The sequence below is a fragment of the Danio rerio genome, chromosome 14 (genome assembly GCF_049306965.1).
Source record: "Danio rerio strain Tuebingen ecotype United States chromosome 14, GRCz12tu, whole genome shotgun sequence".
Classification (NCBI taxonomy): Eukaryota; Metazoa; Chordata; class Actinopteri; order Cypriniformes; family Danionidae; genus Danio; species Danio rerio.
This window is the reverse complement of record NC_133189.1, coordinates 38,187,849-38,210,000: the sequence shown is the minus strand read 5'-3', so window position 1 is coordinate 38,210,000 and position 22,152 is coordinate 38,187,849. Positions and strand designations below refer to the sequence as shown.

The following is a 22,152-nucleotide window of genomic DNA, read 5'->3' as shown; positions in this document are numbered from 1 at the left end:
TGTCTTGTTTATTAGTTTCATTATATATTTTACATGGTTCCTTTGTTTGTTTGATAATTATTTATTATTATTATTATTTGTTTTTGCTGCTTTAAATGGCCTTGCTGTGTTTAGTTTTGAGCTTCGAAATTTTGATACATTTTAACATTTGCATCACAAAATACTGTATGAATTTTAACACTGCAAACTTGCTTTGTAACTCAACTAATACAGCACTGCACCAGTAACTGCACCACTCATTTTTTTATAACTAAATACGTACAGCTAAAAATACAGTGATGAGAAAACAGCAGTTAAGAAAGCATCTGATATATGTAGATGATGACTATGTTTGCACAAGCTGTCCAGTCACATTACATTTATTTACATAGCATTTTGAACAGTAGATTTTTTTAAGTTATGTTTCACAGTATGGAAAACTGTATCCGTTGCTGGGTTTTCATCATTGTTTTATTGCTCAAACTTAAATATTGTACGTGAATTGCCATATTTTTAATAAAAATCTGACCTCAAGAGGCCAAACTAAAGAAAAGTTAAATATCAAAGAAGGTGGAGTCCTAGAGCCACACCCACCTGTTACATCTTTAACTGACCAATAGTAGTTTAAATGTAAAACTATTTTCCTTTCGAGCAAGCTGGATCAAACATCTGATGCTAACTTGATTTTAGCCGGATTGTTGATGATGTCATGCCAATTCGATTTGGCTTAAAGTATATCAGGTTATTTTGAAACATAAAGTCCATTAACCAAAAGCACCCCTCACTAAATGTTTTTTTAAAACCTCGGCTCAGCATGTAATAATTTTTTTTCAATACACAGAGACATGTTTTCTATAATGAGCCTGGGTTAAAAATTTGCGTGGTGTGTCAGTGAGATCAAGTGACATGCATCAGGTTTTGTGATTCGTTCCATTTGTTTTCTTTATATTCCTGTCTTCTGTCAGCACAGCGGGGTGTATTACAGCCCATGTATGATGATTTCAGCTTTCATCACTTGTTTCTGAAGCTTTGAAAACTGTATATGACATGCTACATTGCGTATTACAAAAACATTTAGTCATCTCAGTCAGTGACAAAATATTTCCTTGCAGTGTTTGGCACTGGATGTTAACATCAAACATGTTTGTAGACTTTGCAAAACTTCCACCTGCTTTTAATCTGGCACACTTAGCAGAGTTTTCAGCAATTGCCATTTAGAAAGAGAGATTTCTACTCATGCGTGCCAAAAACACAGTAATCGATCTAATCTAATGGGAAATCGCTGTATTCGCAGTCTGCGACTCTGGGACCTAAAATTGTCTGTGTTGACAGAAGTGGCTCTGAAGTGCGATGTGTTCTGTTTCCTCTGCTCCGACACTGAAGCTGAGGTCCAGACTGGGTTACGTGACTCGGCTCAGCATTTATATGTGCTACTCTTTACACATTTTCCTCAGCGCACTTCTTCTTGTTTCTGGACGCTCATGTGGGATTCTGTAATTGGAGATGCATTTTGTATTTTAAAAAGTAAACAGAAAAATATGTTCGCTAATTTTTTTTCTTGTATCACAAGTTGTGTTTGATGGTAACAGAATTGACCGCTTTAGGTCTTATCAGTGAGGGAAAGTTAAAAATATATCCTGCATCTTCCATAGTTTTGGAAGAGATCCATCCGTTCAAAGATATGTCATGGTAAGAGAATTGATGCAGGTTTTGTGGGTACATTTTTATAAGAGCAATTTTGTTTTTTAAACAATTTAATGTTGTAGTATTAGGAAACTTACTATTTAGGGGTATAAGAAAATAAGCTTACTATTTAGGGCTATATTTAAATCAAATACATATTACCAAAAAGAAAAGTAAGTGATTTTCAGTGACAATATGGCCATGTCCATACGTACACGGGTATTTTTATAAACAGAATTTTCCTGCTTTAAAAAAAATTTCGACATGAAAACACACTGTGATGCACGCTATGGTCATGCCGAACCAGCAGGTGGTGATAATGACACTTATATGGAGTTTATATCAAACAGGGAATTAAGTATATATTTTGCAGGTAAATTGCATTAGTCAATGCAAACGTGTGTATAGAGGCGGATTACCGTCCCATGCTTTAACAATACAGAACACGTGATTCATTTGCAGCAAATGTGTTGAATTTGCCTCATTCACATCTTCCATGTTTGGAGTGAACTCAGCCATGTTGGCCAATCAGAAAGGAGAAACAACAAACACGCTGACATCATGATGAGGCCAAAACTGCAGTTTTAGCTTCCACACGATAGGGTCTGTCTGCGGACAGGGACGTAACTTGAAGTACGTTAGAGGCGTAACTTGAAGTTATTGAAACCCACATGTCAAAAATATGTTGTCGGCAAGATGGCCCTGTACATCAGTTATTAACATCTACACCTACTCCCCACCTAAACCCAACCATCACAGTTAATAATGTCTACACCTTCCCCAAACCTAAACTCAACCATAATAGTTATCAATGTCTACACCTTTTGCTAAATGAATGAATCTAATAAAATATTAAATGAATTGGTTGTGGGTAAATTTAGAGAAAACTCATGAAAACATTTGGTGAAGATGTTCTCTGATTTGCCATCTTGCCAACAACATCTCGTTGTGACAACTTGCATGGTTCAATGGGATCTCAGTGACTGCCAGTTACGCCTCTCTAAATTATTACAAGTTACTGCCCCTTCATGTTATGCCCCGTCTTGAAGTCTGCACACAGATACACTTGATACACATGACCACACAGTACCTAGACATTTGGAAAATCTTCACCCTGGCCAAAGTTTTCAGAAAGTTGCTGTTTCAGTCACCTGACACTGCATTTTCATGTGGACAAACAGCCAAACCACGTAGAAAAAAAGTGCGGTTTTGAAAATACCCTTGTTTCCCTAAGTAAAAAATCTATTAACTGATTATCTTAACTGTTGCCCCACTTTTTGAACATAGACATAAAAATGACATGGTCAACTTAAATGATTGCCAATCTTCAAAACTTCTGTGCTGAAATTTAAACTTGGTCTTATTTTAAAAAGACACTTGTCAGATTGTATTAGTGAAAAAACTTAAATCAAATAAAAGTTGTGCCTTTAAGCTTAATAATGTAACAATAAATGTATAATTCATTATATTACATAAAGTATGTACTTAAAAAAGCCCAAATATGACTGAAAATCAAAGCAAATATCAGAAGAAATTATACAACAAATTTGAAGTCATATCTCCAAAAATTAGCTTTTAGTAAACTTTTGTTTGATTGCAGTATCAGACATCGCCATTAGTTGACATTCAGTTTCCATTGCGACTAGAGCGCTCCCTATTTCTGTGTATGTTTTGAGTATTATGAACCATATTATTTCATACTTTTTACAATATTTGCAATGTAGACATCAAATTCTAATTTTTTATTGGCGGTTATTTTTTTTATTGGTGGTATTTGATGTGAAGTAACTTACGTTTAGCCTCTTAAAAATCATCCGATTTTTAATCTGCATAATCTGGATTGCTGTAGCAAAGTAATGCTTTACTCTGATGTACTATACTGTATGTAGTTTATCATGATCATATTAGGATTTAATCGCAATATAGTGAAGTAAAATTAAAGGTCCCACTATTGGGACAGTGACAGTTAAGGGGTTTATATAAAAAAAAGCTTTTGAAAGTATTTTAAAAGCTGATAAAAATAATAACTGTAAACTCACACCTACATACCCCATCTCTGTTTTTCTTTCTCATTTGACACCGCGTAACATATTTCAAGTGGTAAACACATGCTGTGTGTCCTTGGTCTCTACAGCTAGTGTTGATGTCTATGATTTATGTACAAGCACCTCCAAGCATTTAACAGTAACTACAGTAGCCACATTATAGATAATGATTGACTGAGAGAGACCTTGAGTGAGCAGGTGAAGAACACTCTCAGCATCATGAGAAGCAATGTGCAGAGCAGAACCGTCAGCAGATTTACACTTTCTGGAGGAAATTTAGTGTTTTGTATGGGCATGGCTAGTTACATTACTGTAAACTAACACTGCTGTTGAGTAGCTGTTCCTGTAGCTGCACCCCAAATGGCACACTACACACTATGCACTTATACACTATTCACACTTATACACTCAACAGCATTGTATATATGTTGTGTTGTCCCAAATAGAACACTTAAGTTTTTTTTACTGAGAGGAAAATTCAAATCAAAATCATTCCGCTGTGGCTACCCCAGATTAATAAAAGGACTAAGCCGAAAAGAAAATGAATGAATGAAATTCAAACTATTTCCCAGATGACGTTTGACGGTTGCCAAATTAGTGAAATCATTGACCAAACTACCAAATAATACTTGCCATGAGTATAAGGGCATTCACCATCGGAGGCGCTATAATTACTCTCATTAGAGAATTTTGCTTTCACAATTCAAAATAAATAAAGTATCAGAGCCTAAAAGCTCCGCCCCTTCTGTTACATGTGCAAAGCAGCAGCTGTTGAGTTAAAGTGCACTTATTATTTTTAGAGTTTTTAGTGTGGATGCACTACTTACAGTATTTATACTAAAAAAATGGTGTAGAATAGTTCACAAGTACGTGATTTGGGACGCACCTTGTTATTTTTGTTTGGTTTGTTTGATTTGATGACCCTCGCTCTTGTTTTGGGGGATTACGATGTTTGTTTTTTATTGTTTGGTTTTATTTTATGTTTGCCTTGTCGCTGTACTTTGTGTTTTGTTGCTTTAACTTTTTTCCATTTTTGCCTATTTGTTTTGATATTTGTATTATTGTTTTGCTTTGTTTTGTTATTTATGTTTATATAGTTTTCCCCCCGTAGCTATCAGGGAATGTATTAGACCATTCCGTCCATGTATTTAACATTCCTTTAATGTTGTAAAAATGTTAGAACATTACGTTTTTCAAACATTTTTGTAATGTTGCTGTAAAAACATTATTAGAACAAGGTTCTTGGAACATCTTTAAAACCTTAGTTGCTCTTAATGAATGCTCTCCTAATATTGATGGAGAAATGCTCTCAGAGAACATTAATATAATGCTGATGGGTAGTTTTATTAACAATTTAAATAATAATCTGAGAACATAAATATAACGTCAAACTATAATGTTATGAAGGTGTTTTGAATAACCTTATTTTAACCAACAAATAGGGTTAATACATTGTTTTCATTTTGCTAAGTTTTTTATACTTTTACTGTATGAGTAGACCATTCACAAATCTTATTTAAATTCATATTTTCCATATAGGATGCTTTACAATGTTATTTTAGTGCATGCACATTAGTTTAGTCAGTACTGAAGCCAAATCTGGAGTCCAAAAACTAGTAGCCTAAATGTATATGTTAGGGAAAATATTTAAAAATATTATAATAAATTTAAAGAGCAAAAAACAAAAGAAACAAAAAATTATAAAATTGTGTTAAATTGTTGTAGTTTGTATTTTTTTACAATATTTTGCAAGCATTTAAATGTATATTCTTTCTAAAGGTGTTCTGTGAATAAAATATTATTTTTTATAAATATATCTCAATAAATTTGTTTTGTTGCGCCAAATGCACCTAAAAATATGACCTATTTCCACTGAGAAATTGATAATAATAATATTTTTCAAAGTGGGGTATACTCAATTTGCTATGCACTGTATATCATATTCTTGTTCTTAGATGAGTCTGGTCCCATCTTCAGTTAAGCCTGTGACTTTTCCATACTCATTTTATTATCCACCAAGTCATATATTTGGGATGTTCTACCAGAAACATACATTTTTACTTATAAAAAATGTGACAGGGCCTGACCGTTAAGCTTGTCCTCCTCAAAAAGTCATTCACAAACAAGCATAAAATCATACAATTCAATGTGTTGTAGAACGCATCCTTCATCACTGTCAGCTTCTCCATCAAATGAAATCACTTGATGTCACAAATGATGCTTCACCTCCTCTGAGTCATAACCTTGAAAAAAATGCAAATGTGACAGAACTGACTAAAACATAGGGACAATTGTAAAATAGTACTTATTTGTGGAATTTATTTATAATGTCATGTCATTAAACAATTGATGTGAATAATAACAACTTAAACTTGCTATTTTTGAAGTATTTTAAATAAAAGTTTTTAGCGTAACAAAACTATTAAAGCTTTAGGTTCACTTAGGCTGAGCAGAAGGACAATGACAGGGTTTGTACATTTGTAAAGTTTTTTAATTAAAAAAAAAAACAATTTGAGAACCAAATGAATGACACACTCCTTTACAGAACAAATCAACCATCAGTCCATTTTAGACATTCTTAAGACGAAATAAGTTTTATTGACTGTATTTCTGTTTTATAACGTCCCTTATATTGAGTTTGACCATATAAAAAGTAAAAGTATGCCTCATCTCAACAATAAGTGAAAGTGCAGAAATCTTTTAGTTGTGATGCACTTACCTGTTCATTTCCTGAAGAACGTGACTTTGCTGCATTACCTAAGTCACAGTTTAAGTGCCCTTCCGCACTGATCTGAGAGCAGCGATCTGTGGATGTGTGTGAAGTCGTCTGGGCGCTGCTGCTCTGTGTCAGTGGAGGTATTGCTTGTGGCTCCCTGTACTGCTCCACATTACCAGGGAACGGTTGCCAGGGCTACCATTTATTAATATCTATCTATAACTTTGAGCACTGTGCTCATTTGAGCAAATAATGAAGACAGCCACTGGTTTCAGGGGAGGTTCGTTGACATATGAGCGCTCACATCTACATTCTTAATGTGCACATAATCAAGTCTGTCTGGGTGTTTACAATCTCGTAAATAAGGATGCAGTTGAATAAAATGTTTTATAATATGCATAACTGCATATGTTTATTAATGTAGATAAGCAGTCATGGCAAGTTGTTAACCTGGCAAACCAAAAATAATGTTTTTTTGTAAAAGTAATGCATTTTAATAGAAATTTGAATGCATTCTGATTTAGTTGGCCTTAGATGCTTATTAAAATCTGGATTAATTTGATTTGTTCATATTGATTTAGTTTCATTCCCATTTGCATTGCAACAAAAAAACAAGACCGTTCATAATATTTGTGTTATTAAGGTATTTCAATTTAATATTGATTGTAAATAATATCAGTGGTATTTGTGCTGTGTGTTATTTCTCCAATATCAAGTTGGGTCAATCAGCCATATAAATAATAATGGAGCAACTCTGCCCCCTGCTGGTGCATGAGTAACACTTACATGGCATTAGGATTAACCACTGTAAATGTGCAATGCAATATTGTGTAAAAACGGTGTCTGGCATTTTAATCTTGTCAATTTACTGATAAACTAAATGTAGTGGTATAGTTCTGATTACATATTTCTGAAATGGGATTGTGGTTTTATCTTATCAGCACTGATTTTGAGTTCTTATCATTGAAGTTACTGCCTTTTGCTGGGTTTTATTATGTTACTGATGTCAATGAAAAATATTGCTGAAGTTTTATTCTTTGATTAAAAATTAAAAAGGAACAATGATGTAAAATAAGCCAAATAATTTAAACAAATGCAACAATGTTCAGCATGAAAGTAAATATGTTTTTGTTTATCTCATGTGGAAGAACTTTCTGAGGGTTAAATGTAGCGATTTTGCATTAATAAGCTGCTCATAAGAATGCAACGTCTCGGCAAGGAGGTAAATCTCCTCCTAGCCTTGCAAATGACACTGTTGCTATGCAGTAATGAGTCTGTGGCAGAGGAACGGCCAGACCTGCATCTCAGCTGCTCACTGGCATCTGACTGTGGCTCTGCAATTATCTCTGTCTAGACAATCATCTCCAGTCATCTTCATATAACAGTCAGTTACATGAGTTATTATTTGATATTTTTCTATTCTGTTTGACGGTGTGAAATCCAAAAATTGATGTGACAAAGGGAGATGATGATAAGCTTAAGAAGCTTTTGCATCTGCACTGTAAACATGCTGGCTTCCATATAATTGGTTTGTGTTAAGACATGAAGGAATTAAATAAAGTTGTTAGTTTTATACAAATTGAAATGGATTGACCATAAAACAAATAAAAAATCTCAGGAATTGTGTTGTTTCATTTTTTTGTAAATAGTTGTAACAAACAGCAAACATCCTTTTTTGAGTGTATAACATACTCTAATGGAGAGAGTGAATGGAAGATTTTATTGAGCTCAGATTTGCCATAGACATTTTGAGCACTCAAAGAATGACATTTGTTTTTTGTGCAAACTACTTTTTTAAAATGAGCTGAAACAACAAAATTCTTATGTTTTTTTGGGCACAGCTTAATTGTTTTATTTTTTACCTACTTAAATTTGTAAAAAATAATCTAAACAAAAAAAAGTTTGAAATTAACAGAGGAAAAGTTGATGAATAATTGTTATATGGACAGTGTAGTTGCAGTCTTAAAGTGATGTTCATACACTCTTTATTCTATTTATTTGCTGTACACTGTATTCAGTATGATAATAATGATCACTCTTGAATAGATTACCATTAACTAAAAAAGGGGCATTTTTTTGTTAGTTTTTTTGTTTGTTTGTTTTCGTTTTTATATATGTATATATACAGGCGACGTAGTAGCGCAGTAGGTAGTGCTGTCGCCTCACAGCAAGAAGGTCGCTGGGTGGCTGGTTCGATCCTTGGCTCTGTTTGCGTTTCTGTGTGGAGTTTGCATGTTCTCCTTGCGTTCGCGTGGGTTTCCTCCTGGTGCTCGGGTTTCCCCCACAGTCCAAAGACCTGCGGTACAGGTGAATTGGGTAGGCTAAATTGTCCGTAGTGTGTGAATGTTTGTGTTTCCCAGAGATGGTTTGCAGCTGGAAGGGCATCTGCTGCGTAAAAATGTGCTGGATAAGTTGGCGGTTCATTCCGCTGTGGCAAACCCAGATTAATAAAGGGACTAAGCCGACAAGAAAATGAATGAATGAATATATATAGTTGAAGTCAGAATTATTAGCCCCTCCTTTCAATTTTTCTTTCTTTTTTAAAAATTTCCCAAATGATGTTTAACAGAGCAAGGAAATTTTCACAGTATGTCTGATAATATTTTTTCTTCTGGAGAAAGTCTTATTTGTTTTATTTCCACTAGAATAAAAGCAGTTTTTAATTTTTTAAATACCATTTTAAGGTCTAAATGAATTGCCCCCTTAAGCAATGTATTTTTGATAGTCTACAGAACAAAGCATCAATATACAATAACTTGCCCTAACCTGCTTAGTTAACCTAATTAACCTAGTTAAGCCTTTAAATGTCACTTTAAGCTGTATAGAAGTGTCTGGAAAAATATCTAGTCAAATATTATTTACTGTCATCATGACAAAGATAAAATAAATCAGTTATTAGAAATTAATTATTAAAACTTTTTTTGACTATTTTTAAAACTATAAACTTGTGCAGATAAGGTCAAGCTGATTGGCAGATTTATGTATGCTTGTAAGCTGGTTGAGGTTGAATGATAATGCCGTCTGCACTGAATGCTAAGATGACATCTACTGAACCTGGACAAACCGCTAACCCACTTAAATGTATCACGCTTTGCCACACACACCCTTCACTAATTACACAAACAAAATCCTACAGCTCACAAATTGAAACCAAGTTTCCTAAATGATTCCTAATACCCCAATAGTCCTCTGACTCACAGTTTCACCTCAAAGACTAATTTAATGTACCGCAGTCCACACTGAATGCAGCATTTGTTATCCAAGCTGGATGCTGTATTTCAGTTGCTTTCAGTTTTTTGTATAACTGTATAACTGTACAGAGGTTTGTACAAACCAGTTTATGTAGTGCCATAATGAATTGACTTCATCGGCTGCTCATGTACAACATCTACTTAATCCTCAAATACTGTATTTGTAGCTGAGGGTAAAAGAGTGTGGTTCATGTTGTTGATGTGGAGAAGATGTGGTTTCTGCTTTCTGTGAAAGTGATTCCACTTTGTGTGAACTTCCAAGGTATAAGGATATGTTTCTTTTTTCTGTTGAAAGCTTTGGAAGAACGTTTGTGAGTAGTAGCCTGTCACGATCACCAGCCGTCAAGGCCTTGCAAATTGCTAGAAAACATGCGCTATCACCCGGACTGCAATACTGCCACTGAAATGAACTACAAATCCCATAATTCCCTGTACTCACTGTTACGCACCGTCTAGGGATGGTGCACAACATGAAAGACAAGACAACAAAAATGAATTCAAAGATTTATTGGGGTTTAAATTCAGGAGCTGACAAGGCCAAAATAACAAACAAAAATTCCTTTATATTAAATCTCTAACTTACCTGATCAAAAATAAAAGAAAGAAAATACAATTCACTTCCTTAACTACCTAACACAAAAACAGAGGCCAAAAAGGTTTTACAAAGAAAATCGCGTCAAACTCCTTACTATCCCAATATATATACTATTTACAATCTATTTACAAAAACAGACAACCATATTTGAAGGACAATCCAAAATCAATGTCAGCAGGCAACAAAGGTCAAACAAGCCGGTGGAACAAAGTATCATAAACAAAGCAAACACTAAAACAAACAGTACTCACAATTCTCAATATAATCTCAGAAGTCAAACAAAACAAACAGTACTCACAAATCTCAATATTCTCAGTCCTAACACATCCAAAAACTCTGCACTATACCACATTCAAACATTTCAACAAACTAGGGATGGCTGACGTGAAACTGATGTTTCGACACAGTAGGTGCGTTCGACTTCATGCAGCGCTGCGCAGATCGATCGAAATCTGTCTTAAAGCGGTGCATTCTGGTTAGAAATCTTGTCCGGACTGATGCTGCGCCGGCGCCACGTGACTGTCACATGTGGCATCAAAGTACCGCGACAGCGCTCCGAGATCAGACGGCAAACTCAGACCGTGCAGCTTCTGAAGAGCGACTGCAGGAGCTTTGATGACGACACCGATATTACACGATTGGCCAAGTTCACCACATGACAACAAACACGTGTGTTTCGGGTTTATAATTGGACAAATTCCGATTCAAAAGTTTCAAAACAAACAATTCACTTTTCACACCCTCTCTATCCTGCACACATCTTGCTTATTAAAAGACTACAAATATTCTACTGCAGTAATCATCTTTTGTTAAATAATCTGGTTATAAAGGTTAGCTTGTTTGCACAGGTTTATTTTTAACTTTTTTATACAGACTATTTACTGCATTCATCTCCATGAACGATTTAAATGATATATTTTAGTGTATATTTTAGTGAATAACCTAAAAAAGTCTTACAGACTTGAAATAAGAAAATCATCATCATTGATCCTGCCACCCTAAAGCTCTCTTAACAAATTAAGTTAAAGAACTATTTTATTAAATAATTATAAAATGGTTTTATTATTATAATATAAATATATATTTTATTTCCTGTCTAGCAGTTTAAAGGCTACCTGCTCTTTCTGGAAAACTTCTACATCGCTCACTTATTTTACCTTTTGTTCTTTTCAACACAATCTTTTTGAATTAAAATGCTTTTTTGAAAATTCATTCATTATCCAAAATAATGTCATTTATTAAGACCTAATCAAAACACCTTGTTTTGCTTTTTACATTGGAAATTTTTATATCTATAAATGTACATATGTAAACCCATTTTTAGCAGATTCAAACAAGAAGTATTAGCCTAAAGGTTGATGTTTAACTCCTAGAATTTATGCTTATTGCTTTGTATTTAATAGACCTGTTCGTTTTTATGTTTATATTAACCCCTCATTTCCTCTTATTTCTCTCATGCATTTGTTATATATTTTATTCATAATTCTCTCTTATTGTTTAAAAAGGAACCACAGTTTGTAGAAACTGTATTTTGTTTTATTTGTAAATGTTTTGTTGTTATAAATAAAAATAACAAAAAAATATGATGATGCCATGTGATCGGTCATCATGACTGCAGCAACTTTGAGTCCCGAAGTGTCCAGCTGTCCGTCTTGACGGCTCCGTTTTCAACTCCGCCCCCGCCTGCGCTCGGCTAATCTCGTTGATCACCGGCTGCAGCTGAGCTTCATGTCGAACGCACCTAGTGTCGAGATCCCGAAGCGCAAGTGTTTCGAAACACTGCACCGAAGCATGAGCCGAAGCACCCAAGTCACGTGACTAAAGTGTTTTGAAACACCTAGTCACGTGACTAAAGCGATTCAAAGCATCGATCAGCTTAGAAACGTTTCGAGACCTGGCGAATTCTCATTTGACTGCCAAGGTCAACACACATTCTCTGTCTCATATGGTGTGTTTGCTAATTGATTCTATGCTTTGCATGATGTTTTGGGTTCGAATCCCAACTTGTACAAATACTCTGAAATCATGGTTTTATGTATTTTAATCATGTTTCTGTTTTGTGTAGCCTAAATAGGAAACAGCTGCAGTTACGCCATCAATTTAGCATCATTTTTGTAACACTGTAAAACAATAATAAATATTTTTACAGTATGGTTGGGTTTAGGGTTAGGGTAGACATTAATAAAATACAATAAATGGGAAATTTAATGAATAATATAAATAATTCTTGATAACTTCAGGCCACCATTTTTGATCTAGTAACAACCCTGTTTTAAGACAAAAACAAGACATATTTATTCACAAATTGTTTATTCGGATATCAGACCAATGTTGAAACAAAACAATACAAGAGCAAAGCATTACCAATTGGTATTAAAGCATTTCAAAACAACTGCGACAGTCTGGCTTCGAAACCTACTAACCCCGCATGGAAGTCTGACCCCTTAACCACTGTACTATGTTACATGAAGGATGAAAATGACCACTAGATGTCACTGTAGAGTGAGGTTTCGAAACGTTTCAAAGCTTCGACACATTTGCTTCGACTGTTTTAATGTTTCACTAAGCCTCGCTTTGCCCACCACTACAACAAACACAAGCAAGTGACCAAAAACAAGATGGCTGCCAAGGAAGTGGTGTCATGGCTTTTTAAAACACTGTAGGCCAATCAGGATCAAGCAAGCTGGAAGTGGCCAATTGGATGTGTTCTAAGCAAAACAGGAACAAGAAAAAAAAAAACAGATGAGACAAGACAAACATAGGATTGTAACATCACACACCTGGCCCAGATCTCCTTTGATTGCGAACACAGCTGAAGCTTGTGATTACCAGGACTATTCACCTTATTCTTTGCCGATGAACGGGCACAGCCATTTGAATCTTTTTGGCTCAAGACTTCCGGTCTCATTCACTTCCATTCATTTTTAGACATTAAAAACTGCTCGTTACGCTGCTTGATGATTCAAACTGATATTTTGTTATTATATTATTCTACTTGGTCTGTATAGTAATGCAAACATTTGTTTGTAGAGCAAGTATTTAGACTGTTTTCTGTCGTTTATTATTCCTAGTCATTTCTCCAATAGGCGACTAAATCGGAAGTTCTAAAACAATCGTGAACAATCGTGAAAATAGGCGCACTTCCGCATTTTAGAATAAGTGTTTTGTAGTGGTGGGGAAAGCGAGGCTTCATGAAACACTGAAACAGTCGAATCAAATATGTCGAAGCTTTAAAACGTTTCGACACCCGTCTCTACAGTGACACCTTGTGGTCATTTTTTGTGTATTGCTCTTAAACAGCTTCAGAAAGATAGAGTTACGCAAATTGAGCTATTAAACTGTACTTTGTAGAATTGGGGTTTCAAGTAATTTAGTGAAGCAGTGAGAGTTCCAGACTAGCATGCAGAGATAATGGTTTTGAATCCATGGTGAGACAGCTGTAGATGTCAGTTTTTAAATGTTTTGTTTTTGTAATGTGTTTTGTTTAAACATTGATCTGACATCTGATTGAACACTTTGTGAATATTTACAGTATGTCTTGTTTTAGTCATAAAACAGTAGCATTATTAAAATACATCAGGTCATAATTTCAGAGTATTTGCACAAGTTGGGATTCGAACGCGAGCCATTTGCTGCACAGTTACTCTGTGCACAGTCCACTAGGCTACATAATAGAGACTGACCCTGGCAGTCAAACACAGATTCGCCAGGTCTCAAAACGGTTCTGAAATGACTGATGTTTTGAATCGCTTTTGTCACGTGACCTAGGTGTTTTAAATCGCCTTAGTCATGTGACCTGGTGTAGTGTTTTGAACCACTTGCGCTTCGGGATCTCAACACTGTGTCAAAACATCAGTTTCTCGTCAGCCATCCCTAGCGTTTTGTTTATCAGTTATGTTTTGCCACCTGTCCTGACCATTTTCCTGCTTTTGACTACACATTTGTATTACCTGTATGCTCCTGTTGCCCCTGTTTTGACCATTGCCTGTCTGACTAATCTCTTAAATAAACTGCATGTAAATCCTCACCTCTGTTGTCCCCCACTCAATGTTACAGTAGCCATTAATAGGATAGTTTACTGGAAAAATTCTGTCATTATTTTTTCATCCTTAACTTGTTCCGAACCTCTTTGAGTTTATTTCTTCTGTTGAGCACAAAAGAAATTATTCTCAACAATACCTTCTTTTGTGTTCATTCAAATTAAGAAAGTTTAAAACCACCTGAGTGTGAATAAATTGTGAGGAAACTTTCAATTTTGGGTGAACTATCCCTTTAAGTTTATTAGTTGAAAAAAATGTTATTGAAGTCAATTGCTACCACTTCTGCAAACTATCTCTTTAAATCTATGATGACCTAAATTCTGATCTGTTTCTCCCCCAAATCTGTCTTAAGTCTTATAATTTAGTGCTCAAACTGACTTCTTTTATGATACTTAGAACTCCACTTTATTTCTATTTACTTTCAGTGTGCAGTTTATTAAAGAGAAGTCTGAATGTGCAGCTAAATATATTTTATGTTCTACTTAAAAAGAAAGAAATTAGGCCGAGTACATAAATGAAGATGTTTATTAATTTGGAGTGAACTGTCTCTTTAAGTGAATACACAATAAAAACCTTTCTTGCACAATTTCCTGGCATTGACCAGCAGTGGGATGTTGTTATTTCAAAATGTGGCAGAAAAACGAATCAGAGAATTGTGGCTCAGAAACATGCAACATATGTAACAGGAGACAACAGTAAGCTATCATTTACTATGGACCTACAGTTGCTTCGCCATGCATGGGTAAATGCACTGCACATTAAAGACGGACTAGAGAGAGAGAGTGACCATGCTTTTATTACAGTAGTAAAGATTAGAGTCACAGCCAAAGTTCCTCCCACTCCGCTATTTCACATGGCTCTGGTTGGGAAGTCTCTGAGTCAAGATAATTCATGTAGTTTCGGATAGGACATACACACCCTTGTGCACAGACACTTACATGCGCACACACTCACAAGACAGAGACACTTGTGTCCCGCTGTCACACTCTGTGTGTGGACTTGCTTGGAGCAGATGGTCTAAAATGAGCTCCTCAGGCTGGATACTGGCTGTGTGTCTTGTGGTTCTTGGAGGTAAATAAATAAATAAGTGTGTATGCGATGCCGATTTCATCTCGATGATGTGGTGTTAACTATGCATTAATGCAACTGTAATACACTGTGTGAGTAAGGCTTTCATTAAGGCAACATTTCTGTTCACCATCTGTCTTTGTGTCATGTGTGTTGGTTTATTGCTGGATATATTTGCATGTCATTAGCCTGGAAATTAATTCTGCAGTAAAATGTTGCTTGTTTGTTCAGTTATCCATAAAATGAAACTGAATGCGTATAATTATGTGAAAGACTTTGCTTAAAGCATTTTTCATTCGTTATAGAATGTCATAATTGGTGTGTTTAGTATATATGTGGATAGTTTACACATTGTTTTTTGAGATTTTTGTGCATTATATAATGTTGGTTCTGCAATACGGTCATGTAAAAACAGTCTTGCTGGCTTATAAAGGCATATATTTAACAGTGATTGCTGACCTTTGAACAGCACATGAGCTGACTGAGTTTAAAACATTTACTCTTCTCTTTCTGTCTTGACAGGAGAAGGACATGCGGTGCAGGCTAAAGAACGCTCAGGCAGCGAGAGGAACTGTTCTGCTAATCCTCCGGTACTCTGTTCTTTACATATCTTTACACCTGTCCTTGTTTGCCTCAGATTCAAACAACAGATTCAGCCTAGCACCAGAACTTGTCTTTAGCTCAGAGAGCAGTGGGGAGAAAATAATAATAATAACCCTGTATCCAGCACACAGGCCTAATCTGGCCACTCAGTGAGATCTTCTCTTCTGATAACAACAGTTTTTAGGTCAGGCACACACCAGATCTCAAGTCAACTTTTACAGTCTTTTTTTTGCTGCTTATTTGCATAGATTTGCATTATCAGTTTTGCATTATCGGTTGCATTTACTCTTTATTGTCATTGAAGAGCTAATGTCAGGATGTACTCGATACACAGTAAAAACTCAGAGATAAAAAGGCACGGACAGTTATTATTGTGTTAGAAGTTACCCTTTCAGATGTAAAATTAATAGGAGGAGGGTGTTTAAATAAATAATGCAATGTGATTTAATGAGGTCTGCAGTAATCTGTTTACTGGCTGCATTGTTCCTGTTTTTAAAATTAGCCTGTAATGGTTTTAACAAAAACAAGTTTCTGCATAGTTGTGAATCATGACACTGATTTTATACAGAAGTTTGGAAAAAAAACATGTTTCTTTCTTTCACAGATGTTATGTTTTTGCTACTGCATCTCTGAACAACAGTGTTTGTTTATCAAAGTATCAACATGTGTGAATGAATCATACACTGAAAAAAATATTTCTGCAAAACTGTTCCAAACAATTTATATGGGTTGAGTTTAAACAAACAGATTACATTTATTCATATTCAACTTAAGGTGTTTGTTTAAATTCAGCCCAAAATAAATTGCTTACAAGCACTTAACATAAAAAAATGTAAATCCAAGGAATTATCTTTGAATATTTTTTTTCTGTGATGATTGAATGATTTGATTAAGCTACCTATTCATAAATACACTCATTTACCTCATTAAAGGTGCAGTAGGTAATCTGCCAAAATGCTAACCGGTTAGCATAATATCTTTGAAACACAGTCCCTCCCCTGTCATTAAAGCCACGCCACATGACAGCAGACAACCTACTAGTTTATGTCATTCACCAGTTAGAATCATAGTTAGTGGTTGACCAGCAGCATGCAGGAATTACACTTATTACTAAGCCAAACTTACATGTTATAGCATGGTAAATATAGGGAGTGCATCACAGGTTATCATTGTTAAAAAATTAACCAATGTAATGTGAATATAAAACCTCATTAAACTTTACCTCAGTAAAGCAGGCTAGGCGGAATACCGCTATTTACTTATGGTTTGTTGTTAAACTAAATAAAAATCTACATTATCGATGCTGTCAAATGTCCCTTATGAAACTAAAAATATTCACATAAATTTTTTGCGGGAGGATTTCAGTGGCTGAACAATACTTCTGTGCATATAACCCATTCTCAATACAACACGATCTACATAAGCTTTGCATGACTCAAAGAGTTTTAAATATAACAATGTCTGTCTAAAAGAAATACTTCAGCCATAGTGTTATTCTTAGTAGCTCCAATATTGATTCAGGATTTTGAAAAGATTTGATTCAGCATTTGATTTTACTGCAACTGTGATTGTCTTTTGTGCACATGAACGAGCGGCGCACATGCAGGCGTGCACGCACAAATGACGGATCTATTTAAGTGGTTCCCGACCTGTTTGTGTTTCTTTCTTCTGTTGAACACAAAATAAAAATATTTTAAAGAATGATCTGAAGCGACCAGCAAGAAACAAAAAATACTGTGGAAGTCAATGGCTGCAGCTTTCTATCATTATTAAAATATCATCTTTTGTGTTTAACACAAGAAAGCAACTCAAACAAGTGGAGGATTACTATATGTTGAGAGGATTTAAATTTTGGGGGGAACTGTGACTTTAAGAAATATATGCATAAATTCAAAGATTGATTTTGTTGGTACTGACTTCATTTGATTGTCAAGAACAGAAAAAAATGAAATATTTAGTATTTATAAGGATTTTTTTGTTCACATTTTATTAATGTATACAGTAAATCATTTTGATGCAGTATAATGTTGTTGTTTCAGTATTTGCCACCGACAGCTGTAAACACAACTCTTCGGCTTCGTGATCTAAGAGCGTCCATGATCCCCCTGAACATCTCTGCCTACATCATTCCTGCCACAGACGCTCATCTGGTAATGCACTTTTATACAATATCAGACATTGAATTTAAGTGTTTTTAAAGTGTTTTAAAAAAGGAGATATTGAAATTTATTGTCATAATCTTATGCCACACAAGTCTGAGCCTGGGTTGATTACTTTCCATGGATCAGACAGACTGGCACATTGACCGCAATGCATTCTCAAAAAGACAGCCCTGAATTTCTCATTACCTTTCTAAATGTGTAGACATTAAGTGTGTGACAGTAAGGGAGTGTGGTTTCTTTATTGTCAGAGTGAGTACATCGCCCCCAGAGATGCGCGGTTGGCCTGGATGTCTGGCTTCACTGGCTCTGCAGGTGTGTTTCGCAGCCAGCCAATCATTATATTGCTGCATCACTATTCATCATTCTCACACACATTACGCTTGTCACTTCTTTGGGCTTCGACAAACGGCCCGTTCCTGTCTTGCATCATAACTAGCACAAGTCTGTTTCTAATAGGCACAGCAGTGATTACTCAAAACAAGGCTGTTTTGTGGACCGATAGCCGCTACTGGATTCAGGCACAGAGACAAATGGACTGCAACTGGGAGCTACAGCAGGATAGTGAGAAAACAGATTTTTTAAAACTTGTCTAAATTAATTTCAACATTTGGATGTATGCGATTTGCTTTGTTTTATGTCCCTGCTCGTTTATTTTTTTTCTTATGCCCATGTATTTCACACTTTTCCACAGGTTCCATCCGCAGCATCACCAACTGGCTGATCCTAGAGGTCCCTGAAGGGGATCAGGTGGGCTTTGACCCATTCCTCTTCTCTGTAGGTGAGTGAACACAAGCAAGCAAAACATTTGCTGAGAGGTTTGAAATTATTACCAATTAGTTTCGAAACAGAGAGACATGGCCATTATTTATTGTTTTTTGTTTTGTTTTTGTTGTAAATGACATGATAACTAAATAATCATATTTTTATTTTTCTCTTCCGTTTAAATGTACAGTGTTACTTTTGCAGCTTTGTAAACTATATATTTAAAGGGGTGGTCCACTACAGTATCATATTTAAAACTTTAGTTCATCTGTAATATAGCTGTTTAAACATAAACAACATCTCTGAATGTAATACGCTCAAAGTTTAATGCAAAGGGAGACATTAGCTTTTACAGAGTTAGATTAGCAAAGCAAGTTTTGGGGACTACAAAAAATTCATCTGGTTTAGTGAGATCACAAATGCTTCAGGTTATGCGCATTCACCCCACGCAGTGAAGGAGCATGGCCAGAGGGGCTGTAATGTTATAGCAAAGAAAGCTAAAATGCCATCCAAACGCTGCTTTTCCATAGAGCGTCTTCTGTTTCTGTATTTGGGTCACAAAGAGAGACATGCTTACGATTGAATTTAATTATGTTCCAGAGAATTTTAAAAATATATATACTATAACTACCATTTGACAAAGGACATCTTCCAGAATCTCTCCCAGTTCAGTGCTGGATTTGGTCAAAACTTTTTAAAGAAGTTAGCAGCTCCAACCATAATAGACAAAGCTGTGGATTGTGCGTCACAACCTGTCAGTATTTGAATTTGTTCAAATTGATCTATTACATGGACAGTTTCTAGTGTTAGCAGTATGTTGTAGCAAGGATGTAAGCAAGAATTTAAACAATGGGAAATACTGTTTTGGCACCGTTACCAATTTAGCTACAAATTCATATTTATCCGTCTAACCGCTGTAAACACCCTGTAAAAAATATTTAACAGTGCTGCATTGTCTCTATGGGGCTGCTTTCCCTGTGTTCTACATTTCAAATAACCAACTCACAAAAGATATGTGAATGTTTCATATAACTTACACATGCTTATTCTGCATATATGTGGAGGATACTTTTCACATTTTATTTTAGAGAGGTTCAGCTGTGTCCTCTGTGTCATTTTCTGTTTGATTCAGGCTCAAACTGATATGGATAACAGCTACTCTTACCAACAGTGTTTACACAGCACAAAAGCATATGCTTGTAGAGGCATGTCGCTTTTTCTGGTGACGTGGAGCCCATCAGCGAATCACAAAACATTATGTTAGCTGACCAATCAGAGCCTCTTGAGGACGGGCCTTTTAGAGGAACTAGGAAATGTTCTTTTTCCTTGTTTCGTTGGTCGTTTTCATGTTAACAGAGCAGCTGTATATAATCAAAAGTAAGATTTATGAAAAAATAATGTGATTTTCTACAAATGAAGCATGAGTACACATTACTTTGCATCCTATAAACACAACCAAGCCTTGAAAATACACTCTGGACCACCCCTTTAAAATGAGTTGAAACAACACAATTCTTAAAATTGTTTTTAGGACAACATAAATGTTTTGTGTTCAATCCACTTAATTATTTAGTTAATGGGACAACATGAAGGAATTGTGTGGGTCCCAGAATGTTTTACAGTGTAAAAGTTTTTTATGCAAGTTTTTAATGCTGTAAGAATTTCAACTTATTTATGGCTACGATAGCATTTGATATTATTTCTAAATGGATGAAATTCTAAAACAAAACCAATGCAGTGTAATTGTGGTTTTTCCTTTTCTCTTAAAGATGCAAGTTTTACATTGTGCAGATTCTAGTCAGTTGCCTCCTATTTCAAGTATGAAAACATTGTATATGTACATTGTGTTATTGTTTATCCCATGCAATTAATGCATGTTTCTGAATATTCAATTCAATTCATCTTTATTTGTATAGCATTTTTACAATGTAGATTGTGTCAAAGCAGCTTCACATAGAAGATTATAGTGAATTTGAAACAGTGTAGTTCAGTAATCAAAGATTAAGTTCAGTTAAGATTAGATTAGTTCAGATCAGTTCAGTTCAATGTGTTTTAATATTCACTGCTGAGAGTCCAAACATAAAGTCCCAAACTATGCAAGCTAGTGGCGACAGCGTTGAGGAGAAAAAAAAAATCACCAATGGGCAAAAGTGAAATAAAAAAATAAAAAAAACTCCAGAGAAACCTGGCTTAGTTGGGTATGACCATTTCTCATATGGAAAAATGTCTTATGGAGAGCTGCAGTCTAGGCACCGGAGGCTAGAGAACGCTGGATGTCAGCAAAGACTCATAGGAATCAGTCTCAGGCTCTCTACTCCTCCATGACCACCACAGCAGCTGCAACGGCCTGGTCCGGTAATGTGGAAATCTTGGGATCATCTCTACACAGGTCTTGGATCGTGTCAGTGGCACTGCATAATCTCTAGGGGCCTCGGGATGAGTATCCCCAGATGGAAATAGAGAATAAAGAGAATAATTAGCGTAGCTGCTGTTCATAGTGTATATAAACGAGATGCAAAAACCTGTGTGGGGCACATTCATGCATCATACCAATATGCATTGAGTGTATGCTTTACTAAAAAGATAGGTGTTTAATCTAGTTTTGAACTGCAAGAGTATGTTTGAGCCTCGGACATTATCAGGAACGCTTTTTTTAGAGTTTAGAAGCCATAAATGAGAAGGCTCGACCTCCTTTATTTGACTTTGCTATTCTAGGTACTACCAGAAGCCCTGAGTTTTCAGATCTTAAAGATAGGGTTGGATTGTAGCGAGACAGGAGGTTGGTTAGATAAACAGGAGCTAGATTATTTAAAGCTTTATAGGTAAGAAGCAATATTTTTAAATCAATACAGAATTTAACAGGCAGGTAGAGTAAGGAGGATAAAATTAGGTTGATATGATCCTGTTTTCTAGACTTGGTAAGAACTGCATTTTGCACTCGCTGAATAAGTGAGGTATTTATAAAATGTTTAATTGAAAATGTTAATGTTACAGTATGATCTACCCTATTTTAAAAGCCAAAATTATGATTTAAAATCAGACAGAGATAGAAATGTACCTTCATATTTACAGCTAAAAAATAAGACAAGTAAAACTTGTCTGGTAAAAGAGACAGACCAGTTTGAACCCTATTTTTTCTAGATTAGTTTCTTATTTTCATCTTTTCATATCGAATGTTTATTAAAATTAAAATGAAGAACTTAGAAAAACTGTAAAAACTATATGAATCTGTTTTTTCTAAGCACCAT

General features: G+C 35.3%; 1 protein-coding gene across 15 annotated transcripts in view; it reads left to right on the top strand.

Moving 5' to 3' along the window:
• Positions 1-22,152, top strand: part of xpnpep2 (X-prolyl aminopeptidase (aminopeptidase P) 2, membrane-bound) — a 182,487-nt gene that overhangs the window by 144,775 nt on the left and 15,560 nt on the right. For 14 of the 15 annotated variants that reach the window (XM_073921279.1, XM_073921268.1, XM_073921274.1 and 11 more), the window contains 5 exons: positions 15,900-15,967; positions 18,020-18,130; positions 18,391-18,454; positions 18,599-18,703; positions 18,834-18,920. In XM_073921279.1, the coding sequence (XP_073777380.1) occupies positions 18,077-18,130; positions 18,391-18,454; positions 18,599-18,703; positions 18,834-18,920 (310 nt within the window). In that variant the 5' untranslated portion in view covers positions 15,900-15,967; positions 18,020-18,076. 15 annotated transcript variants of the gene reach the window in all.